Raw genomic sequence first — 27523 nt, 5'->3', positions numbered from 1 at the left:
CAGGAGATATCTCCCCTGCGGCTACACTGCGTCGAAAGCGTACGAAGAGTACCTCGAAGATTGCAAGGAAAAAGAAAGAAGGAAATGTAGCTGGCCAGTTTTCCACGAGGTGATGAAAGATCTCCATATCTCCACTTCAAGACCCACCCAGGATGCCTGTTCCAGATGCGAGGAACATCGTTTGGCCGTTCACAACGACAACGACGGGCCGCAGCAGGAGCACTCCTGCGAAGCCTGTGGGTGCGCGTTGTGCAAACAACAGATCTCCCACCTGAAGAACCGTGATCTGGCCCGGGGGCACATGCACGACTTTCAAAGCAATGAAGAAACTCGTGTGTCAGTCTATACTGTCGATATGCAGAAAGTGCTCTCGATGCCAAAACTACCAAAGACAGCTTCTTCTTGCGAAAACTTGTACTGTTCAATGAGACGTTTGCTCAGGTTGGCCAAGGCGCGGAGGCAGTTTGCGTGCTGTGGCACGAAGCGGAAGGCGGGCGAAGGGCAAGCAACATTGCGTCTGCCTACGTGGCTTTCATCCAAGGTCATGCCAGGGATTTGGAAAACATCTACCTGTTTGCAGACAACTGCGGCGCCCAAAATAAGAACCGAATCCTCTTCGGGGCGCTGTTACGAGTCATGAACGATTGCACTGTATCCTGTTCCAGGATCCGACTGGAATATCTGGAGCCAGGTCACACCTACATGAGTGCCGACAGCGTGCATGCGTGCATCAGCAACAAAATTCGACTAAAAGACCTGTACGACATGGATGACTTTGTGTCGACGATACAGGCCAGTCGAAAGAACCTCAAGACGGTAACGCTGTCCCACAAAGAGATTATATTGTTCCGGGATGAAACGAAAGCCAAACTCCCGAAAGGATGGTCCTTCAGCAACATGAAGATTGTGGAATTTCGGAGAGGTAGTTTGGCAATCTACGTGAAAAAGGACTACGATGCAGAAGATTTTCGCGAGATTTCAATTCTTAAGCAAGCCACGAAGAGAGTCCTTGCTAAGGAGTTGGGGAAACAGAGCCCAGATCTGCTGTCAGCACTGCCGAGGCAGGAATCCCCAAGAGGCATCAGTGCGGAGAAGAAGGAGGATCTCCTCAAGCTCTGTCAGTATGCCTCAAACCAGACGAGGGTTTTTTCAGAAGCTTCCTGTCACGAGCAGAGTTTTCGATCTCGACAGGGTCGTTGACGTCGATTTTTGAAGTGACATTTGACGTTGACACATCAAAGAACTGTCTAGTGTGTAAATTCTTATAAATAAGTTTTTCAAAGCACAGACTAATTAGTGACAGATAATTTGGTCACTTGTATGTCATTTTCCCTTTTTGTCGCTATTATGTGAAGGAATAGTATGTGATCGATAAGTGCGTTTTTCAAAGAACAGCTTCGGTTTTCGTTTTATATTCTTCTTAAGGTTCTTCACCACATCGAAATTTAACTGCCGCTAATTTCAGAGTTTTTTGTAATATCTTCAAAACAAATAACAGTACAAAAAGTGCATCCGCAGTTTGCTAGACAATCTCATTTTGCGTGACTCACTTCTCTCTGCTTCCGTTTTGTAGCTATTCATAGATTTGTCATTTATTTGCGATTTTTTGACTAGCTGCACAGCGAAAGCAGACAGGTGAGCCGCGACAACGATATGACATGTAAAATAATATTGTCTAGTAAGCTGCGGACCCATTATCCTATACTGCTATTTGTTTTGAAGACATTACAAAAAAAGGTGAAATTAGCGGCAGTTAAATTTCGATGTAGCGAAGAACCTTAAATGTTTTATTTAATAATGTTAAAGGAATGTAACGAAAATATGTTCATACCGAGCGAAATACTAAAAAGGGGTACAAAACTAAATCAACATGCATGGTCGTTCAAATTACGTACTAGCAAATATAGCATACTCAATCCTTCAGCAATTTTATTTTGTGTGTCTATTTATGGGCTTTCTTTGGTTATTAGCAGTTTTCCCCACAATTTTGCAATAAACATTCAGTTACCATTTAACAGTGAATTTTGTGTATGCCATGAGCTGCCAATACGAACGAAGGAAAACATGTGATATTCATGGGTATCTTAAGTTGTGTATAGAAAGCCGATTTGGTTATACTTGGTGAATGGAACATGACCAACACATTGAACACAAAATATGTTGTATATATCATAGGCAAATTCGATTAGGCCTATTACAATAAACGAAACAAAGAATCTGTGTGAGCTCGCTATTATTTAACATAGGAATTGCCTCTATACCGTACGACTTTCCCGGCGTGGAAAAGTGGGGTTCTTAACAAGTCCCTATGCCTAAATTACAATTACGTACTCCTAACGCCTGGGTATTTCAGTTATTTCATTTATTAAATAGGTACTATTTGCTATTAAAATGAATTCAATTTCAAATAATGCTGCTAAATCGTGTACACTGTAGCCACAAAATGATGTAACTGTAGATACATAGTAGATGCTGTAGCCACAGATTGATGTAAGTCTAAATACAAGCTCAGCGCTATAGCGACAAAACGATGTAACTAGGCAATAATAGTCAACCAATCAATTTTCACCAAATTTAATCACACAACATGCATTTACGTAACATTACATGCAACCACGTGTTTCCAAAGTCAAGATACACCGGTCCTACACGATACAAATCAAATTTTCGGATGAAAACTTTACGGCTCTTTTTCTCAAAACTGCTCCGCCAAAGTTACAGCGTTTTGTCACGACACGGCAGAGCACGAAGAAGTATTTTCATTTCTTGCAATACAAACCGTGGACAAGGAACTAGTGAATAGCGTTTATCGGTCTGATTATAAACAACGTGTTTTGTTGTTGACAACGCTTTACACTGTAAATCTTAAAGTAACGAGTTTAGTTACTGACAAAACCATGATTTTTCTATTTTTAGGACGACAAAAGAAGGAAAACAAAAGTAACATAGCCGAAGCTATTGATAGGAATATATATATGGCAGATACTTCATGTTTACACATGAACGTAATAATATATTACGTTTATGGTTTTACAAACATAAGTATCATTTTTATGACAAGAAATGGAGTATAAATATTTGTTAGCTGGTAGTAGGAATGGATTTTGTTTCGGCCTTGTAGGTAGGAAGATGAAGTAACATCTTGAATACTTCTCGTGACTAGTGTTGTACCTTCGATCTCTATTGGCAATTTGTGTCATTCGTTTAATGCTTTATAAACAGTGTATGAATCGCTAATGCTAATAATAATTTATTGACGACGTCCTATCATCTGCGCCCAGGTGTTCCGAATAGTCGTTTTCCGCCTGCTCACCTGAGCTTCTTAGACTTGAGACCCTTCCAATGTTTGGTAAATGATATAAATTATGCAGTTCGCCGTTATGAAGTTTCAGCCATTCCCCCTTTGCGTTCCTCTTCGCCTGAAGATTTTATTCTTAAAAACCTTGCATCTTTCCCTCAGAGTAAGTAACCATGTTTCACAATTATATTCACAATCATACGGCATAACAAATATGATTATCGTTGTATATATTTTAAGCTTCAAATACATCGACAAAATTCTTGAAGACAAGATTTTGAGCTGAATAGCAACACGAACTCAATACTTTTAGTCGATAGTCGATTTAGTTTCTTTCTGGATATGGTTTTGGTCTGTTAATATTAATCCTAGGTATTTGAAAGCCTCCACTTTGTCGAAATCTTAATTGATATTTTTAGGTATTCATTTGCAGTATTAACATTCCGGGGAAATTCCATGTATTTATTTTGTCTGCATTTACTTCCAAATCCATGCCCCTGCAAGCGTTTAATAGAACCTCTGTCTGCATTTCTTTTTCTTGTTCTCCCATCATCATCTATCACATTTATATCATCAGCATACGCCATAACCTGGTGAATACCACTCAACTCTCGGCCCTGGTTGTTATCCTTGATTTTCCTTATAGCGTACTCCAGAGCCAAGTTGAATAATAATGGATACAACACATTCCCTTCTTTCAAGCCATACTCGACGTGAAAGCTCCTGGACAAGAAATTTTCCATTCGAACTTTACTTTGGGATTAATTTAAACCATTTTAATTAACCTATCAGATAACACTCTCTACTTAGAGATTATTTTTCTCTTGTGGTATAAGGTAAGTTTTGTAGGGCCACAATATCTCTTAAAACTTTGCTTTAAAATGTGACAATTATTTAAATTTTTACTCATTGTTTGCATAAACTGTACTTAAGCAACTTAGAAATTATAGTTATTCTCAGTGTGTAAACGAGTGTGTGGACGAATAAAGAGACCTAACAGCAATATATTGGTGCAAGGTTTCCTGCATTTGCGGTTACTTATGTTTGTAAATTTCCTATCTTACTAAGGTATCTCAGTTTAAGCAAGTCTCAACATCTATTTACTTACGATAAATTAAACTTTTTAAACGTTAAATGTTTAATGGCAGGTTAAAATACTACATTATTCTATTGGCTCAAGGATATTTCGGTGTATCATTTTATTGCAGTATATCATAATATTTTTTTTATATATATAAAATCTTTTATTATACATATATAAACAAGAAAAAAACTCATTACGTCAACTTGAAACAATTACTGAATTACTTGTAACAATATAAAACTAATTGAAACAATGTCAATAGTCAAGGAAATCAACGAAATTTATCCGAGTGGAATACCTAGTATGTACATAAGTACAATACCGAATGCAATGAAGCACCTAAAGATCATCTAATACAGAAGATTACATTCCTTGAACAGTGCACAATTTACATTTTACAGAATATCAAAATATAATTATCCACTAATACACGTTATTGTGATAAGCCTCGCAACAGCATCCTCAAACCTTCGCCGAGATTACAGACAAAAGATCTCCTCCAGTTCCTTACCAGAGGGTAGCGTTCCCAAAACTGATGCAACGTTCCCTCTTTGTACTGCCATACTGATGCGTTGCAGTAGAAAAGAGGTTGCTCTAGCGTCTCCTGACGATAAATAAATGCGCTGACCAACTTATTTTATAAAGTTAAGGCCTTGAGGACCACATGAACCACCCGATTCGACAGCTATAGCGACAAAATTATATTTGTCGAGTAAATTGCTATACTTCCTGCGCTTTTCTGTTTCCCGGCGAGCAGCCACGTTGCCAGCTGTGCTGAGGAAGAATGCAGATTTGAAGGAGCGAAGGTGTCGGAACAAGTAAAATCCCATAGAAGTGCTTTTCCTTTCTTCCACGGTACTAGGGTCATACCATCTGGCCTCTTGCCGTCTGCACGACTGCATCCCAACGGTTCACATATAGAAGGAACGCCTGCTGAAATTAGTGCCCTCATGATTATGTCGTTGACGCTGAGTGGCGTGAATGTCTGCCCGCACTATTGGCACAGGAGAGTCCATGAAGGCCCTTCTTGTCTACGACACTTCTACAAGCAGGACATCTGTGTTGCTCGCAAACATCTGCTCCCAAACGCAGTGCACTGGCAATTCTAAAACTGTCATTGGGAAGATGTAATCCTAAAGAAGGTGACGGGATAGCATGGAGCCAAGCGCCTGCTTCTCGAGATGATGTAGCTAGGAGTCTGGCCTTATCTTCTGGGTTATCGGATGACTGAAGTAGAGCTGAAAAGTGGTGATTTATAAGAGGATTGTCCCAAGAGGATTGTAGTCCTCTCTTATCAAGGTCAGGGGGATCTGATCCCACTATAGATGACCACTTAGCAATGCTATCGTTGACATCCGAATCCTAATATTTGTATTCTATGTAAGTTAATGAAATAAGATTTACTGCTAAGTATATTTTTCCTAACTGTAACATGTTCATCAAATCTTTAGCTCATAAAAATTTACAAGAAGTTTTTACATCCATATCTTTCCATATGAATGAAATTATAACAGTAAAGAACGCGCAATGTCCAGATATTTGTGACCTTTCATCATTACTCTTTTTCTTCCTTTTTGTGGTTTTGTCCTTAAAACGGCAAAATTACTTCTATCCTACAAATTCGGTCATTTTTAACCCATGAATACAGTATCTGGTAACATTATGAGGATGTTCTCTAAAATAGAAAGAGTACATAGACTCATTATACGTAGGTATATTTATTTTCATATTAACGATTGGCAGAGCGCACCTAAGAGAAAAATATAAAATTTGTCTTTAGTTACGAAAATGTTTGATACTTTTCAAACGAGTAAGTAAATAAAGCGTTGAGTTTAGAAAAATCATCATTAACAAATTGGTGAAGCTTAAGATCCATTGTTTCGGAAGTTTTTTTTTTTTTTTTTTAAATAGAAATTACACAAGGCGCCAAAACCGGATCAAATTGAATTCGCATTAATAATATTTCCATTTCAAAAATAACTTATTCATGTACAAATGATATCTTGTTACTAGTCCAGATCTCCGGACTGGTATATGAAGAATATAAGGAATTTCAGGTTTGTGCGACAATACATCACAATACATCACAATTAATATTTCTGTGTATCTGGGTTATTTAGACGCTGTCATGGAGTTACTAGGATTAAATAAAATAATAGAGAAACGAAATTACGATCCTCAATATTCAACAAATATTTATATTTACAAAATGTTTATGTGATATTTTTCCTTAAATTGTTTATATTTTCCCACTCTCTTGATAGGCTTAAGCTCTTTGTACTGAGATTGCTGCACATAATGATAAGAAATATAGATTAATATTGTATGTGCAGTAAACATAGACTCGAGGGAAACACACATGAATATTGGTTGTTGCGACTGTGTTTACTACCTGACGTTCAGAAGTGTAGCCAGCAGATTTATGTAGGAGGGGCCCGTCGTTTCTGATGGGGGGCCAGCTACAATGTACAAATCAAATAATGTATTGCAGTTAGTGTTTTTGACGCCTCAAAAAACCGGAAAATTTTGATTTCCTTCTGGAAAACTAAAACCATTATTTTTCATCTTATTATTATTATTTTACTTATTTATTATTTATTATTTTTATTCTTACTTTATTTATTTACATCTTTTGCTTTTTCTCCATAAATTATATTCCAGGTAGGTTTTATCATGTCGAACCATAAACTACTGCCCGGAACAAACATCATACCTTTGCGCATAACTATTTTAATTTAAGCCCTTGTACACAGAACCTATCTATAACGGTTACCAAGGAAGTTACATCGCTTTTTCACCCACCACCTAAGAACATCGCTTTGTCACCTGGGGTTCAGACGTACCTGGAAGATCAAAAATAGTCTCCATCCGCATCGACGATCTTCTGCCAAAGTTCTGGAAGGCCATGGATTAGGCGTCGTAAAGCGAAGAAGGTATCAAGTGCATTTTGCACCTCTACTAGGGATTTCAACTGGCGTCCTCTACGGCCATTGTCCAAAGAATGGAACAAGTGATAATCGGACGGTACAATGTCCGGAAAGTATGGCGGATGCAATAGTGTTTCCTATCCAAGGCGTAGAATGGTGTCCCGGGTCATCCTAGCCACTTGAGGCTTAGCGTTGTCCAGTAACAGTTGTGCTGGCTCTAAAGTTTTGAGTTTTTATTGAACACGGCTCAACCGCTGACAGTACACAGTTGTATTGATGCTGTGTCCAGCTGGTAGCAGTTCCCGATGCACGATACCGCGAGCAGTTCACCAAAACACAGGAGGACTTTCTTCTGGTGCAGTGCGGTTTTGGCTGCTTTGAAACCGGTTCATGGGATGCTAGCCAATGACGACGAGGCCTTGGAGCTTCGTACAGAACCCACTTCTTATCACATGTCAACACACTGTCCAGAAATAGCTTCTTCCTCAGACGAAACAGCAAAGAAACACAGGTGTCTGCTCACGTTGACTTCTGGCCCAGAGTCAAATCATGTGGGACCCATCGACCCAACTTGTAGTGTTTCTCCAGTTGATGGAAGTGCTGTCGAATAGTTTCTCCACTCACACTGAACTCTAGTCCTAGTTCCTCACATGTCTGGCCAATGTTCGCCTCAATTGCTGTCTGATGATCTTCATTTTATACATGTGTTAGTCTTCCGGCACGTGGTGTGTCTTCTAGTGTTTCGTCAACGTCCTTAAAGTTGTTAAATTACCGCTGCACTGTCTACATAGTCACGATATCCTCGCCAAAGGCCTGGCATACCTTCCTTCCTTCCCTGCTGCATCGGCGTTTGCCCCAAGTTTGAACTCGTACAGCATACATACCCTTACGACGCTCTGTGGAGGTCCCATGTTCACTCTGTTCTTACGCAAGTTCACGGTGTAACTGAGCTACCACAACCAGATAGTATATTGGATATAACCATACCGCAACTGACCTTCGCCTTATATCCATTCGCATTCAACCCACGGTGTAAGGGCCAATGGAACAGAGACAAAAAAAAAAACTTTCTTGTTTCCCTTTACACATAAGACTGATTTTCTTTGAAATTGCTCTTAATTTCTTTGAGATTTCCTCACAAAAATATTAATGTATTATTCATGACTAAAAACTTAATTATTTTAACAGGTATATCTCACTCCCTGTTTTGTACCAAGTAGCATTAAATAGAGCGAATGAAATCCCAATTGAAAACTCAACTCAACTAAAACATTGTTTTTTTTTTACCAAATTTTCTATTTGATAAAAAAAAGTTTTTAAACACTAGTTAAAGCATATAAAAATATAATGTACTTAGTAATTACTAAAGTACCATTGTTTTATGGTAGTATAAAGTAACCAAGAAAGTTTTGTCACTTTTTGTGGAGGCCTGTGTTCAACTGGTCCCTGACACCGTGAGTTGAATGCGAATAAAGATAAGGCAAAGGTCAGTTCTTGGTTTGGGTATATCCAAAAATACTACCTTGTTGTGGCAGTTCAGTTACACCGTGAACTTGCGTAAGCACAGAGTGAACATCGGACCTCCACAGAGCGTCGCAAGGGCGTGTATGTTGTACGAGTGCAAACTGGGGGCAAACGCCGCTGCAGCGGGGAGGGAGATGCCAGGGCTTTGGTGAGGCTGTCGTGACTACGCCGACAGTGCAGCGGTGGTTTAACAAGTTTAAGGACAGTGACGAAACACTCGAAGACGCACCACGTGCCGGAAGACCAACCCATGTACAAAATGAAGATCTTCAGACAGCAATTGAGGCGAACGCTGACCAGATAGGTGTGGAACTGGGACCAGAGTTCAGCGTGAGTGGAGAAACCATTCGGCAGCACTTCCATCAACCTGGGAAACACTACAAGTTGGATTGATGAGTCCCACATGATTTGACTCCGGGCCAAAAGGCAACACTAGCAGACACCTGTGTTCCTTTGCTGTTTCGTCTGAGGAAGGAGCCATTTCTGGACAGGGTGTTGAATGTGATGAGAAGTGGGTCGTGTACGAAGCTCGAAGGCCTCATCGTCATTGGTTAGCATCTAATGAACCGGTTTCAAAACAGCCGAAACCAGCACTGCACCAGAAGAAGGTCCTCCTGTGTTTTGGTGGACTGCTCGCGGTATTGTGCATCGGGAACTGCTACCAGCTGGTCAGAGCATCAATGCAATTGTGTACTGTCAGCAGTTGAACCGTGTTTACGAAAAACTCAAAACTCTGGAGCCAGCAGTTCTGAATCCCAAAGGGGTCCTCCTGTTACAGAACAACGCTAAGCCTCAAGTGGCTAGGATGACCCGGAACACCATTCTACGCCTTTGATGGGAACACTAATTCATCCACCATACTCCCCGGACATTGCACCGTCCGATTATCACCTGTTCCATTCCTTGGATAATCACCTAATAGAACACCAGTTCAAATTCTTAGTAGAGGTGGAAGATGCACTTGATACCTTTTTCGCTTCACGACCCACCCAAATGTCCGCGATAGAATCCATGGCCTTCCAGAACGTTGGCAGAAGGACGTTGGTGCTTATAAGGTCTATTTTTGATCTTCCAGGCACGTCTTAGGTGATATCGAATGTGGTAAGTGAAAAGCGACAGAATTTTCTTGGTTACCTTTATGTTTATAGTACCTTGTAAAATTTTGTCTTCAAACTGTCAAATATAAATCGCAGTAAATTGTGTAATCTGCTGTCACAGAAGAGTATACCATAGTATTTTTCGATAGGTATGTTAAAATAGTATTTTTCCATACTATTTTAGCGTAAATTATCAATTATATGTAAACTTTGTTACTTTTAAATGATTGAAGCGAGGTAAACCTTACGATGATATTATAAAAGCTGGTTATTTGGGGGGCCAGGAAATCATTTGGAGGGCCTGGCAAATGATGGGGCCCCCGTGGCTACACCCCTGATGACGTCACACTCGTCCTGTTAAGTTCACCTGTTCCCAAATCTCAGTTTGCTGTGCTGCTGTTTGAATGTTTCTGCTCTTTGGTTATTTTGACCGTTTCCGTAAGCGACCTTGTAGTAAACCAATGAGCTAAACATGAGTACTGAACAACCGTCTTGTCTATCTGGACAAATTCGGGTAACCTATTCCACGTAAATAGGCGGCCTTCAACTTAACTTGTGCTTTCTTTTGCTGATACTCAATTCTACTGTTTTTTATGTCATAACTAATTAGCATACCAAGCAAACTCTTTAAATTATATATTTTCACTGGCCTCTAATTGCAATTGCACATCCCTGTCCCATTTAACATAAATATACTCCTAGTATCCAGGGATGAATTCAGTGGGTAGCCCGAGGGGGAATCTCCCCTCGAAGAAAATTCATTCCCCCCGGAGAAACTCCCAAAATTTCAGTCACAAAATGTAGAAATTACTTCACCCAATTATTTGCTTCTCTTTCCGTGCACGTGCAGACGAAATCCGATCTCTCAATATACATATAAATGACGCAGACCCATTCTATATAAATATTAAACATGTAACATCTAAGATAGAATACCAAATAGTCAATAAAACCTGTATTTCTTAAAGCTATGACCGAGTTTGGCAGAATATGAAATTGTCAAGTGTAGAAGAAAGGTTTGTACTGTATTTTAGTAGGTACTATACTCTCGCCCTATATTATATATTAGTACTGTAGGTTGCACTAGTGAGATAGGAAAGTACAGATTGAGATAGGAAAGGAAATATAGAGATCTTTCGATCATTTCATATGATCTCTGATGTCATCAGACTTCAGTTCTTGAAAATGTACAGTTCTTGCATTATTTGAAATAGAGCGCCTAAATCCCATTTCTCGCATCGGAAGTAACAGAAGTAAATGTGTTTTACGATTGTTAAAGTAAACACACATTTCTTTAACTAAAAATAAGTCAGTTAAAGGGTGAGATTCAGAGGGATCAGGAAGGAACAGTTATTCCTCCTGGGTTAGAGATTTATATAGAATTTATCAATATAATAGTAGATATAAGTGAAAGATTGCTATTGAAGGTAACGAAGATCCTGCTCAGTGCCGTGCCATGGGGGAGAGGCATGTGAATGGAATTGTTAAATATGCTGCTTTCTTGCAAAAATACAGAAAAACAACCCTCCCCCCGAGGAATTAACCCCCCTCCGGATGAAAATGTCTGAATTCAACACTGCTAGTATCACAACTGCTATTACCATATTATCAAACATTTAACCCTTCAGCACTCGCGCACAGACCGTCACGCGAGAACTCGCAAGGAGTCAACTAAAATTTGACGTTAAGGAATGAATTACATAATTTTAAATGAATTGTATACTTGCCAAAAGTGGTGGTGTGTTGCAACAACACAGTCTGGGGAAGGATTAGAGGGAGGTGAGGGGAAGTTTGCTCAAAGTCACTAAACAAAATCAAAGAATATTTATAGGTGCGGTCGAAAAGACCACGCTGCGAGTTCTCGAGGGTTAAGATAGTCTCTTCAATAATTCTAATATTTCGTAACATAAGAAATCACACTCTAAACAACTCTCATTTATTTAACAATCAACTAACAAGAACTTTCATTTTTCTTTGCGCAAGATTACACAAAATACGTGGGTCGTTCAATATAAAGTTTCCCTAAGTTGTAAAATATTTATTTCTTAAGATACATTTGTAAACTACACATACATGTTTTGGTGGGTCCTTCTTCACTTCTCCACATAATTCCAATTAAGATTCAGGCACTTGTCTCACCATTGCACTAATCTGTCCAAACCCTATGAAAAAAAAAAAAAACAGGGCTCTGACTATTGAGCACTTTCTCTTCATATTCTGCTTCACTTCTTAATCTTTTCCGAAACATTCACCTTGCAATGCAGTCATTAATACCGGAAAAAGATTGAAGTAACTCGGCTCTAAATTGAGACTGTATAGAGAGTAGCGAGTCTTTCCCATCCTAATTCTTCAATTTTGTGTCTTGTTTGTGTACTAAGTCGGGGTTGGCGTTATCGTGAAGAATCAGAGACCAGTTAGCTTATGTCGAATTGTGTTTCCCTGAAGAAGAGTTCAGGCTCGACATAAGTGACCTGTTTCCTGTCAACTTGTGATGAAGAAGTCAAGCGGAATATTAGGAGAAAGTGCTAAATAGCCAGTGCTAAAATAGACTTGATTTCTAGCAAATAATGAGGACTAATTGGTGCAACGGTGAGTCAAACGCCAGACTCTCAATTGGAATTGTGTGGAGAGGTGAGGAAGGACCTACCTACACACTTATGCATAGTTTACAAATATTTCTTAAAAAATAAATATTTTACAACTTATTGAACGACGTACGTATTTGAAACATTACCCAACTTTATTATCAAGTTTGACTATTTTCACAGTTAACTGTTGCGACAGCTTTTGTGGGCATTTTGACTATTTTTGATAGCGTTTTAATCGTTTTGTGGACGTTTCGCCCTTTTTTCAGTTATTTGATCATTTGGACGTTCTGATCTAGATTGGAACGGTTGCTGTGAACCTGAATTATATATTTATATTAGAAGATATTCCTTCATCATTGAACCGCTCCAAGGAGGTTCGAGAGGTTCCAGAGACAATGTACAAATTTTGCATGACTGTACTGCTAAGCAAGTTTCGCTCACTCACTCTTCTCCCAAAATGCGTTTGTCCGTTGTGTAAAATAAATCCAGAATGTTGATTTAAATATTAAGATAATTTTCAATTATTTCAGCTTAATAAGCTAATTAAATTTAAAGTTTAAAATGATATTCCAGTCCACAAGAAACTATTAGTAATTCAGTTACTTTGAGGTTAGTGTTGCGTATGATCAGCATATCGGTTTCCATTCCTTTGTTTCTGTGTTTGTAAACTAGAGTTCGGTTTCTCTTAACTCAAGTAGTAGATCTATCACCTCGCGATACTGGGAAAAAGCCGAAACTTGTGTACATTGTTCGGAAATCAAAGTCGGTACAGGCACGTAGTCAGGGGGTGGGTCCGGGGGGTCCGGACCCCCCCCGTTCGGAACGAAAAATGTAAAAAATTAAGGAAGGATGAAACAAAAACAAACGAGAAAAAGATGAATCAGCGTTCAAAATATAAAGCTAGAGCAAGCGTTTGGTTACTCTTTCTTATGAGGAGCATTGTGCGAAGGAAACTCGGGGAGTGGATCAAGTTGTTAAAAATGGATATTATTGTAACGGAGTATTCCGAATTCCATCTATCTCTATGCTAAACCAATATGAGTATGTTGCCAGTAAAATAGTTTAGATTAATCGAGCTCCTAGTGTGGAAACCTCAGTATTTCATGTCACCCCCCTTACATTACGAAATCCTGGCTAAACGAATCAATATATTTTTCTAGTAAAATAGCTTAGAATGATCGAGCCCCTGGTGTGATAACCGCAGTATTTCGTCACGGAGCCCCCCTATTACGAAATCCTGGCTACGTGCCTGATCGGTATTACATGTCAGTGTCCATTACATTTTACATTTTATATTGTAAAATTCTTAAGTTTTACGTCCCACGGTTATGCCGGTTAGGCTAAAGGAGACGGTGATGATGAGAGATGAGTGAAATGGTGGAATGAAGAAAGTGGGAAGAAACGGGAGAACCCCGAGAAAACCCACGAGCACGGTGTTTGTCCACCACAAAGTCCACACGGCGCGAGCTGGGATCGAACCAGGGACCCCAAGCACCGGAGGTGAACGCTCTACCACTGAGCCACCGCGCCCCCACATTTTATATTGTAGTCTATGTTAGTATTTTAATACTTTTTACAACATATTGTAAGTTTCATTAAGATCTTTAAATTAGGAAATTTGTTTCTAAATCTAGCAAATATTATTGTCAGATTTACTTCTTTGAGTTCTCTTAAAAACGAATTAAACGTGTAATACGATAGTTTCACTGGGTAAAGCTCATTAAGTTGGTTCCCGAACATAATGCAATAATTAATGTTTCCAAAATTTCTCTGAAGTATTGAAAGCATTATCAACTATGCATTAATTTATTATACACTTTTAATAATAATAAAGTTTTAAACTTTTTATAAGGGGGTCATTCCATGTAAAATCACAAAGTCATCAGACTTGACCATCTCAGATTTTTGTAAAAATTGGTGCACATCTTTACTACAGTGGAAGATGAAAAAATCCTAAATATTACTTCTCTCCTCCTGAAAGTGTCCCCATTTAGGGTGTTCAAAAATTGCGAGAAAGGGCATTTTTTCAGTTACAGTGATTATTAGAAATTGTTTTAAAATGGTAAATATGTGCAGTAGAGACATGAAATAAACACCATTGGAAAGCTTAAAGATCGCTCTACAAGTCATGTTATGTTGAAAAAACCTGTACAATAAAACATAACACTTTAAAAATTCAAATTAATATTTGAATTTTGAATTTCGCACAGAAATGTCATTGTGAATTTGTTCAAAATTGTCTAGATTGTATTCTCATATGTGTACTAAAACACCACAAAGTTGCATTTTGGGCACTCTGTGGGATCCGATTAAAAATTCAACATAAACCAAAAATTGCAAGGTATTGACTATGTGAATATCTGGGTTCAGATCGATAGCCATTTGCCTGTAGCTATTTACCTGCAGCATCAAAGGAATTTTTATTCAATTTCATTTGTTTCTTGATGTACTCATTTGAATTTACTCAATTATCCAGCTTTCTCGAGTTATTTAGAGAGGTATTACGTTTCCGAACAATACTCAATACAGGTCATTATTCTTGTTAGTCAGTATGGATGTATCTAAATTTATATTGGCTTCATTGATACAAGTTATTTTCATTCCTTTGTTTCAGGACTGCTGTTACAGACATGTGGAAGTGCATAATTGAAATAGGAAAAATAATTTATTGACTAATTGTTTGTGCTGAAAGTGTGTGAAGAGATTGTGAACAGTGTCAATATGTTTCATAACACATTTGATTCAAATATTGTGAAAGCGAGGGAAATATATCCATCCCTTTCATAACAAGTTCTGCAACAGCAATTCTGAAACAAAGGAATGAAAATAACATGTATCAATATAGTCAATATAAATTTAGAAACATCCATACTGAATAACAAAAATAATGACCTGTATTGAGTACTGTTCGGAAACGTAACACCTCTCTAAATAACCTGAAAGCTGGATAATTGAGTAAATTCAAATACATACATCAAGAAATTGAATATAAATCGAATGAAATTGAATGAATTGAATGAAATTGAATATAAATTCCTTTGATGCTGCAGGTAAATAGCTACAGGCAAATGGTTATCGATCTGAACCCAGATATTCACATAGTCAATATCTTGCAATTTTTGGTTTATGTTGAATTTTGAATCAGATCCCATTGAGTGCCCAAAATGCAACTTTGTGATGTTTTAATACACATATGAGACTATAATCTAGACAATTTTGAACAAATTCACAGTTACATTTCTGTGCGAAATTCAAAATTCAAATATTAATTTGAATTTTTAAAGTGTTATGTTTTATTGTACAGTTTTTTAAAGTATAATACAACTTGTAGAGCAATCTTCAAGCTTTCCAATGGTGTTTGTTTCATGTCTCTAGTGCATATATTAACCATTTTATGACAATTTTTAATAATCATTGTAACTGAAAAATGCCCTTTTTCGCAATTTTTGATCACCCTGTATGGGGACACTTTCATTAAGAGAGAAGTAATATTTGGAATTTTTTCATCTCGCACTGTAATAAAGCTGTGCACCAATTTTTACAAAAATCTAAGATCGTCAGGTTAGATTTTGTCATTTCATTGGTTGATTTTAAATGGAATGCCCCAATAGTAAAGTATATTTAGCAGCACCATGAACTCATAAAAGTAAAATATCGTTGCAAGAAAACAAATTCTTACCTGTGTGTATACTAGGGGTATACTAATTGTATCATAGCTAAGTAGCCTACCGCACTGGCCTCTGAATTTATTAATTTCATCAATGATTGTTTTCACAGCGAAGTCATCTCTAATTCTGCCTTCTTTTCTTGCTCTTGTCACTATACTCGTCGCCCAAACAATCGGTAGCCAATGCTTTGAATGGCGAGGAAACTTCTCGTTTAAATCTTCTATTATAAGTCTTTCATTGTCTAACAACAAACCTAGAAAGAAATGTTAGCAAAATTAATTTGAAGAGTACTTATTTCGGATGAATCAGATATTTTTTAAGTGTAATTTTAATGTTAGCAAAATTAATTTGAAGAGTGCTTATTTCGGATGAATCAGATATTTTTTAAACGTAATTTTACAGTTTATCAATGTTTCTGTATGTTTCCTTTATAGTATCATAGCAAAAAATCCAGAAATTACAGCAAATGGCACAGCAGAGTAGTTATATCTAGAAAACATTGTCTTTCTAGGTACTAGGTTTCCTATAATTTACTCCGAAATTAGGTAAATTTTGTGATTTTGACGTTCTTAGAGTGCATTTTCTCGTATTCCTGGTCAAAATATAACAAAATTTGGTGATTGTTCCTACAATACACCGTGCAGAGACTGTTTATGTAGTATGTAGCGTAAGAAGAACGTACGTACACTTGAATTCAGATGTTTGCCATTTACAATTACGGTAATTAATTTTAAGCACATATTTGCCTTGTACTCTAATTACATATTTGCCTTGTACTATGATTATAATTTTCCTATGTTATACGCTATATTATTTATGATGATCATAAAAGATCTGGATAATACCACTTTGTCGTGTATTTATGTATAGGTCTAAAACATTTGAAATGGTTACTTATCTTTGAAATCGCTGCCTTTTGATGATTTACCACAGTCCCAAATATACAGTTCTTTTCTTGATCGCGAACTATTAGATATTAAGTCCACATATTTCATGCATCCTTATTTTTTTTTACAAGCTAGCCGAAGCCTAGCACCCTGTTAGAAGGTTACACTCTCTTTCAGGTAAAGGAAATCGGAACAATCGGATTAATAACAACGATTTGTCTAAGGGGTGGTATGTCTCCTTACTGCGTGACAAACATATGTAAACATGTTCGTTGTTAATAATTGCGGGTATTAAATACCTAATTTGATTTAGAATTTTATAGTGTAGAGTTTTAATTTAGGGATATCACAATAATTCCTAAATCATTTTATTAGAATACTTCTATTAATTTCTTTATAGAATATTATGTACTAGCAGCGTTCACCCCGCTTCGCTGGGGTCACCCCGGAACGCAATAAACTTTGTTACTTAGATAATTTTTACTTTTTCGCTTTCAAGTGATATGATAAAAACCATAGAAGATTGCAGTAAATGTTAACATTATATCGCCTGTCATTTATGTTAACCCGCCGAGTGACACGGTCATGTGGGTTGCATATAAATACGGTTAGATTTAGCTATGATGAGCTAACAAAGGATTTCTACGTTATGGACACTTGAATGGTCAATTATCTCAAGACACTGGTAATTGAAAATTAAAGTGATATGATAAAAACCATCTAGGGTCCAAATCTTAATAACCCCCCAAAAATGAAAGAAATTGGTTCAGCCGTATTAGCGTGATGAGCTAACAAAGGATTTGTACGTTCTCTTTTATATATATAGATTATAGGAAATATTACAGATTTTCATTACAAACCGTGACATGGGTTCTTTTTAAATACTAGTAGATATATGCTGCAGCGGTTTGCTTTGAATATACAACTATAAAGGTTTCTTGATACTCTAATATGTAGCTCATCGAGCACGTGACGCGCGCACTACGCTTGCGCGACTGTGAAGACACGCACTTGTCAGCAGTAGTACGAACTCATAGATTACATCACCATCTCATATGGGGGGAGGAGTGAAAATAGTACTGAGAAAATACTGGCATGTCGATCATGGTCGAAGATATGGATCGAGAGAAATTTCGTAGCTTTTAAAGAGGGATAGAATTTCCTTTCCAGGGCATCCCTTTAAATCATCACTAATTCACACAACTCCGGAGATATAAAAATAGTGAATTTAATGGGTGATATCAATAAAAATAAGTAACTACTCCTGAGAAGTCCTGCTCGAGAATCGGAGTATCTACACCTGGAGTAATCTCCTCCCTCAATTTCGTATCAATAAAACAAGCCACTACTCAGGTCTAGTCTGCTCCAGATTTATGAACGTTTACTCGCGCTTCCTCTGCACGTAGCACTGAGTCGTATCAATAAAAGAAATGATTACTAATTTCTCCCATTCATCGCGCAGTCATTTCGTTGTTTTTAACCTATGGCGTGTATCTTAAAAGCCATGAAACGGGCAAGTAGCAACGATAGCTTCAATCAAAGTGCATTTGTGGATATTCTAAAAGAGTTTCCAGTGGTACTTTCAAAGTCACAGCTACCAGAAAGTAAACGAAGGAAAGCCGAAACTTTGAATGTAATTACAGTGAAATGCAACGAAATATCAAATACATCTACGACTGAGACACAAATTCAAAAGAGAATCTTTAATATTCGAGCGAGAATAAAACAAAAATAAAAAAGAAGAAAAAATAAAAAATAAAAAAAAAAAAAACGGGAAAGAAGAAAGTAATATTGAAACCATGGGAATGAACCTATTTGAGCTGACGGATGTTGATTGGAATCCAGCAATATCAAGATTAACACGACAAGCGCATATCACGTGTTGTCCAAGGTCTTTGTAGATTGTTTGGCTTTAAGAACGAAATCAGACACTTGGCTCCTTTGTTTTCTTTTTAATAAAGTCCACCCACGTCATAAATCACGTCCATCTGATTGCATTTTCCACACCATACGTGTCCCCTTTCGCCTTGACATAAACAAAAAACATTCTCATGTATACACCCTTTCTATCAACGTTGAGTTGAGTTGATTATTAGTTTAACGTCCTTTTCAGTAGCGTGCCTATATGAGACAGAACCCACTGATTAACGTGGAATCCAAACCACATGACCTCCTGCCGGGAATCGAACGCGGGTCTCCTATGCCAAAGGCATGTACGCTAACCGCTTAGCCACGAAATAGCTCTTCCTATTAACGTATTACTCTCCAAAATACTAGGTTTCTTTAATGCCACTTATGTATAGTCAAGTGCTACGATAGCACCCAGAAATGTATATTGTTCTTGCCACTCTGCCTTTGCTGTTTGTATATTACGCACACTTCCGGAAACAATCCATTTTCAGGTAGTCATAGACAGTACTTTGAGCCACACCAGAATCCCCTGACAATCCGACCTGGAATCCCGGACCACTCACGTAACGCAAGAAAACCAAGGGCACCGATTTCTCTGTAAATGGGGCGGGGGAGGGCATTCAGATGCAGAGGGTATATATATATCAGGATTTTAAGACAAATTGCACTCTAATTATGCCAAAAATTGTATATTAATAAATACAATAGGGGGCCCGGGCCCCCACAGGATCGGCGCCCTTGAAGAAAACCCGCATCTTTTCATCATTACGTAGCCCACCACCCCGAATTTCGGTTGATTCTCCTTAAAAAATGTTGCGCTAATCACTACATTTTCTTTCATAAACTTATAATGCTTTTTGTAATCTCCATTTCCAACATTTCTATGCAGTTTATAAGTTTTTCTACGTAGTAAAACAATCATATACTCTGCCATATTTCTCACGGAGTCACCTATTTAGCTTGCTCCACAAATTTGGAGAAGTTACTAGCATCACAGAGGAGTCTTTGATTTTTATTGATATCAAACGCGTAGTAGTTACTCGGCTCGAGAACAGAGGTGTGGTTACTTCAAAAGGACGGGGCTTCTCCGAGGTCAGCCGAGACGACTAGTGCTCAGTTCTCTTTTTATTGATACCAATGCGAGTAACTACTTCAAAATTGGGCGTAATGAGTAACTTCTCCGTTTTATTGATATCACCCAATATGGCAACGTGACCTGAGGTATTGCTAACTTCTTTCCTAGGCTGTGTCCTCAAGTAAGGATTGAACCAGGGATTACGTATATTAGTAGTATGTGTCTACTTTTCTCCTTTGAAAAGAGAAGTTGCTTGTTTAAACAAAGTAATAGCAGGTTTTATAGTGTGTTGAATGAAACGACAAAATTTATTACATATTTCAACATAGAATATGGTTTCAATTTAATTCGGTTAGTGTGCTAACGTTAAATTTTAAAAAACTTTCAACAATGAACATTCTTTCAACGAAATATCTGGACCTTTGTTGTTTCATATGGAAAATAATACTGTGAGTTTTTCGCAAAATATACCTTTGTCAATTAAAATCGAAGCTCAAACATGTTCGGAATGTGGCAAGGAATTTCCAACAAAAAGGGTTTGAGCATACATAAGACACGAAAACATGGCACACAGGAAATACCTACAACCAATATGGAGGATTTTGTTCAAGAGCTCACTAAATTAAAATCAAGCATTTGGCTGATTAAACGAATCCCAAGAGGAGCTAGAATCGCAGCAGCAAGAAAACTCTCATCTGTAGTAGAGGAATGCATCGACAAGAATGATTTTGTCTCGTGGAAGAAATTATTATTATTCTCTTTTCACAATTTATGTCTACCAAGAAATCGTAGCTCAACATCTGTCACAAACATCATAAAACAAAATCTAAACGAAACCTCCTCTATGGACACCCCTCCCGCTCCTAGAAGAAAACGTAGTTTTGATTTAACAAACAGGATAATATCCAAAATTTCTGAATTTGATACAAAAGGGGCTTTGAGATTACTAGCTTCAGATGATACCTTGGCTCCTGCAAATGAGGAAACCTATAAACTCCTGCAAGGAAAACATCCATCACCATTTAGAGTTCAAATAATGCCAGATCCTCCAAATGAATTAGACCCATGCTTAAAAGTTAATGAGGATGATGTATTAAGGGCCATCCATAGTTTTCCCTGCGGTTCGGCTTCAGGAATAGACGGAACAATAATAAAATCCTTTGAATTCATTGATATATAAGGTGACAGCTTTTCAGCTCTTAACTATATTTGTAAATATGTATATACTTGGTTTTAGCATTGTGTTTTAATTAAATAACTGCTTACTTTATACTGAAACAGCAAAATTATCGAAAATAATGCACGAAAACAAATAATCATGCAGGTGGGAAACCTTTGTAAAACCCCGCCAGAGAGCAGCACCTGCTAGCACAAGGAAGGACCATGCAGGTAGTTGAAAATGTAGGTGGATGATTCGTGTTTTATGTTGATTTCTGTTCTCTTATCAAAATTTAGTACAGTGTGATATATATCCATCAAAAGCTTGAACTTGTGGGAGAACAGTGATAGTATTAAAATTGTAAACAAATCTAATATAAGCGTGTATTAGTCCACCAGCGAACGAGTGCGGGCGACCGATTTTGGAACTAAAATACAAACAACAGTGTTTCTAACCGGATCACTTGTAATTAATCTATCACAGTTGTTTTTGCCCTGTTCATAATAAACCACTTCACGCATATGTTCAAGTTAAGACAAACACAATTTCAAAAGTTATGAAAGTTATTTTCAGAACATTTTAAGGGACTGCAAAAAAAAAAAAAAAAAAAAAAAAAGTACATACACCCTCCATATTAATATGACAATAACTTGCGAATAAACTAACCTCAGTGTTGTACAAAGGAACACTGAGTACTTCGTAGCATTAGAGTGTAAGGAATTCCTAATTCATCTGTTAACGAAACCTCGAAGTTCATCTTTGTGAATCAAAGTTATACTTTGGCAACTGCGCTTTCATTGTTTAAAGCAAGTTCTATTGTGTAGTTTTGAGATAAGGCGTCTTCGAAATTGCTACCAATTTGGACCATGTGATCGATTGATTGACAGTACCTTTAGTAAAAAAATTGCATTGAGATCATTTTCGGATGTGCTGCAAAAGACTGGTGAGAGAGAAACTGATAATCTAACCGCCTCCGAAGGAGATTTGGATCCGCCCCTAATTAAGAAGGTAGATAAAGATAACTTTCTCTGATATCTAACCTGTCATTATTTATCATGGTTTGGTAATTTAAAAATCCAGTATTTCTACCATATTTAAAAAAAAATTAAAAGAAATAAACCCAATGTTACATTGAGGCGGTAGGGGAGCGATTAAAATTTAAAGTGGGGAGCCTGACAATTGATTTATTATAGCTCGTGAAATTCAGAAAAAATGAATTTCATATTAAAAAAGAAATACAAAATACATTTTCAGGGTAACTCTTACATTCATTATGTTATTATAAAGTTAATGGTACTTTTGAAATTGATTAGAGTGAATAGATATGTATTTAAGTAACAAAACCACTTGCGTAAGTTTTTCAAAATATCAAGTTAGAAGAACGAAGTTTGTCTTCTACTGCTTTCTCATTGCTCAAAGATACCGGCGAGGAAACAATTGGCCGGAAATCTACGTAGCACATTTTAGTACTTACACTTGAAATAAAAATACAGCTGTTTAAAGACGATTGATTACCTTTGTCTTTGAATTTCATATGTGCACACAGGATTTGCTAAACAAGACCGTACATCTGATATGTTTGAACTATATGCAACTTATGCTCACGGGCTAAACTCAGTCTTCTGAAGTCAAGCGACAAATGATTACGTATTACAGATTCAAAGACAACACTAGGCTCCCAAGTTTCAAAATTATATTGTGTATGAAAACAGATAATAGAATTTATTCTTTGTCACAAGCGACCTAGTGTCTGAAAGAAATTCAGAGGGAGTTCAAAGGGAATTTCTATACTCATAAATAAAAGTTGTGAATTTATTGTGTATTGAACCAATGAATTTATGCTTACATTACCCATACGCTGCTGTTTTATCGATACTTTTATTTCACATTTACCAAAAAGGCTGGATTACGATTATAATCCTAAAAGAAAGATACATTGTAATCAGGTTTTACAAGGCAATCCCGAAAGACAAGTTATCCAATCCCGTAGCCCTTTAAAAAATTAAGGAAAATTTCTTCTTCACTTCCTTTTGCCCCAAAGGGTTCACATTAATCGAAACAATGAAATGAAATTTCTTTAGTTTAACGTCCCATGATTATGCTCTTATGCTAGAGCAGACAGATGATTAATGAAAGTGAAATATTGTAAAATTAATTGTTAGGCTCTCACAGAACCACGTACAACAAAGAGACATGCGCTAGCCAATAGACCAACGGAGAGAACTTCCACAGTTCTCGAGTGGAAACGTATCGGAATTCTTTCTTGGCTACAACTCTAGAAAATAATTTAGTTGTTAATCGATAGACCTACATTAAAACAAATACAAGCATCGCGAGCCTTAACTTGATTTAAACTTACAGTTACAAGATATTGCGCAAGTATCTAAGCTACCAACCCATAATTAATATTTTAGTCATTACATCTTACTACTGAGTTTTACAGGTTTCTACTGTTTTATAATGAAATCAAATAAAACGTAATCATTTTTTTTTTCATATAATCTGCTTAATACACGGTAGAAACTCACTTGTATGCTATCTTGTTCTTAAATTGTTAATTTTCATGCATATGCCATTATCCGCAATACATCTGCATTACTCTGCAGGAATAACCATTACTGCATTCAATAACAACTATATAATTTATGGAGTTCTTTATTAAGCGAAACAGATTAAGCTTCTTATAACATGTAAACTGCAAGTTTTGAAAATCGTTGGATACACTGTAGAGTGACGCTCTCCGTTCCCCTGTCCCACGGCGCTTACCTAGAAACTGATGTAAACACTACACTAGCGCCCTCCACGAAAAACCGCACTAATATCCTGGTCAGGTAATACTTAGGATGAGAAACTAGTGAAGTGCTTTAATTAGATCATGTAGTACAAAGACCTGTGGTTGTAACCCTCTTCACTTCAACTCCCGCCCGCTATAAGATTTCTTCGAGCTTCGAGGCGAGCCCATGAAAAGTGAACAACCAGGGTTTGTTTTAAACAAAGACTGGGGTGAAGAGTGGTAATTCGGTGCTTGTACGTGAAGCTGTTCACATCGAGCTACGTTTAAAGCTTAAAAAGGCGCGCTTTGTCTTGTGTAAACAGCCAGTATGTTCTGTGTGTTGAAGAGATATGAAGTGACGAATTAACGTTACTTAATTTTACAAGTCAGTGTTGGTAGCCGGTGTGCTAAGACTATACCACATGACATAATTATATAGAGAATTTAGTGAAAGAAAGCATTTTCTTCTATGTTATCCGTGCAAACTTCTACTAAAACGAAATGGTCACGGAACATTGCATTTAGGTGATCAACATCACCGACATTTATGTCGGTGATTCCGTTTCGAAATCGTACAAAGTGTCATTTTCCTTTTATTTATAAAGGGGAAGAAAGGCTAGATATAGCAACTTTACCCCTGGCTTGATCGCGTTAGAAAGGGAATCTCGCCACCGTTGTAAAAAATTTCACTAATGAAGAAGTCATACACCAAAGTTTAAAATTTTGGGATCGCAACCACATTTCCAAGCTGAAGTCTCTTACTGGTAGAAGGACTTGCTAGTTGCGGTAAGATGACTGAGTAGCAGTGATTCTTCGAGAACTTCGAGACAACAGAACTTCAATCAACCAGGCAGCCGTCTCATCAATGGGAAGAAATGAGACCTCCGAGGGAGCACCATAACATGGAACAACTCCAGTAAACACTTGGAATACCAGAAAGGGACCGGAAACTGCATCTGTGGAATTTAAAATTAAAAGAAGAGTGCACGAACATTTCAAATATCTAAAAGACCTAAAATATTAAGTTTGAAAATTATTTTTTTCTGTATATTTAAAGTGTGTGGTTTTCCGCGTGTGCTAATTAAAATAATCTGTTCCAATGGAAATTATGTTACCTTCTTCATCAGGAGCTCCTCTTAGGAATGTGACAAAATTTTGAGTAATATATTTTCTTTCCAGCTGCCTGGAGATGCAGAAAGCCATCACGGCATGATAACAGCTGACATACGTGTTAGTTGTGTGAGTGGTATTATTGGTAAGAAAAACCTGAAGTAAAGCCACATAGTGCCTGAAATTTACAGTCTCATTGCATTATATTAAATTACAATGACGTCATTTTGTTCAGTTAATTAATTTATCATTTTTGTTATACCGCTTTCATTTTGCTCTACCGCATTTATTTAAATAATTCATTTCATTTGCATATCATCATAATAGTTTTCAGGTTTGCATGTATGCAAATTGTTTCGGGCTTCAGCTGTACAAGGCAGCCTCTCTTGTCCTCCCCTCTTCAGAGTAGGATACGTGCTACCCCTGTCCCCATGTGACATGCCACTGTTCTGGTGTTTGTGTAAAGTGCTTTTCTGCTTCACGATAGGTTTTATTTACAGTGAGACAGAATGCAGTCATGACTTTATGGCGGATATTGTGAGTTGCACCTCTTGCAACGTAAAGACGTAGTTTTCGCACAATTCACATTTCATTTTATGCCGTAATAACTAGGATAATGTAACACAGATTGAATCTACAAAATGTAGAGTTTGGAATGGTCATTAATAATAATAATAATAATAATAATAATAATAATAATAATAATAATAATAATAATAATAATAATAATAATAATAATAATGATAATGATAAAGCAGTAATAGAATTACAATAACAGTTTCCTAAACAATAAAATTTGAAGAAAATTAATTGATAGGAAAGTACTGGAACCTAAAACCGAATCTGCCGATTTGCAGTTTCGTATAGTACCACTACGATACAAGTCCTCCAAGTAAAGCTGGCAAATTAAACTACTAGTTAAAAAGGACATGCTTTTGCGAAATATATTTTACTTTAAAATGTTTCGAGTTCTAACTAATACGTCTTACACGTCTTGAAAGAATTTAAGGAACTACAAAATAACATCCGCTATCTTTTCTTTTTCCTATAGGCCCCGGAACCAAAATAAAATCTTAGCCGAGTGGAGGGAGTACGATGCCTTAGTGGTAAAGTGTTTACCTCTGGTGCGTGGGGTTCCGTGTTCGATCCCCGGCCAAGTAAATTTTTGGTTGACAACATCGTGTCCTTGGCTTTTCTAAGGATATTCTCGCTTCCTCCCACAATTTCATTCCATCAATTCTTCCATCATCATTCACATACCTCATCCTAAAAGGCATATGGACGTTAAACTGAAAGAAAGGAAGATAAAATCTTAACTTCTACTGTATGAATGCTATACTTCTGGATTGTAAGTTGTGAGTATTTTTCAGCAGAATGTCGGATCATTCTTCATCTAGTGCATTATTTACTTCCCTGAGAGAAAGATAGAGTGGCTCTGGCGTACTTAATGATAAGCGCCACTTCCGGTGAAATTTAGTTATTAGATGGAATTGATTGGGATTGAATCACAGAATAGTATGTAAGTAGTTAAATTTAGGAAAAGTACCTGTAGATAGCAGAGAAAGCTTGCTTTGTATGTGTCATTGCATTGGATTCTGTGAGAATGTTCAAGCTTCTTTTTCGGTTTATTCGAAAGTTAGAGAGTGCGATATACCATTCTCATATATCATGTTCCCCCGAGTCGCCCATATGTGCTCGGAGTTTTAGATCCCAAACTAATTATAATTGTTCAATAATGTTAATTGTCTGGAGAATGGATCACCGAGGAAGGTTGTAGATTAGTTTTCTGTTCATACAAATATCCTTTAACAGCTCTGCAAGTGTAAATTGTCGGATTGTCATCTTGGAAAATCCCGTGATTGATCCGAAAATAACATCGGAACAATAGAATTTTTGTAGCCATCTAAAATGTCTGCATAATATCTGGCAGTAAAGCGTCCTCTTGACTCTAGCAGCAAAATTCACTGAATACCAAGAAATAGCGATCCACGGCATTACAGACTCTTAGTCGTAATGGAAAAAATGTAGCGAAGAGAACCAAACGAAACGACGACCCAGAAAGAAATTGCGCAATTCAGTACTCAACGGAATAACAAGACATCTTACTACGCAACTAAAATCAAAACCACAAACGCCTTAGGCTAAAATTGCCTTTATACTCCCTCGCTGGAGTACTGGATAGCAGAGTTTTTTCTCTGCTGAATCCTGCTGTACTATGTTTTACAGTTGCCTTAATCTGTGGCCATATGTATTTTAGATACTATTGTGTTGTGCACTTTCTGACAGTATGAATTATTGAATTTTATAGCGGTCAAACGACAGGTATGACGCTTAGAGCGTCATTAGAGTCAAAATGCTCTTGGGTATAACAACTTCTTTACAACCTACGTGCTCGAAGCAACCAAACCAGTGCTCGATACAA

The 27523-nt window shown here is 37.2% G+C and overlaps 1 protein-coding gene across 1 annotated transcript in view; it reads right to left on the bottom strand.

The window, feature by feature from the left end:
• Positions 1 to 27523, bottom strand: part of LOC145681559 (bestrophin-4-like) — a 1326494-nt gene that overhangs the window by 835268 nt on the left and 463703 nt on the right. The window contains exon 5 of the mRNA XM_081753197.1: positions 16198 to 16439. Coding sequence (XP_081609323.1) covers positions 16198 to 16439 — 242 coding nt within the window. The remainder of the gene's footprint in view (positions 1 to 16197; positions 16440 to 27523) is intronic.

Source organism: Thermobia domestica, chromosome 3 (assembly GCF_964235325.1).
Source record: "Thermobia domestica chromosome 3, izTheDome1.hap1.1, whole genome shotgun sequence".
NCBI lineage: Eukaryota > Metazoa > Arthropoda > Insecta > Zygentoma > Lepismatidae > Thermobia > Thermobia domestica.
Note: the sequence above shows the minus strand (reverse complement) of the source record. Positions and strands in the feature narration are given on the sequence as shown.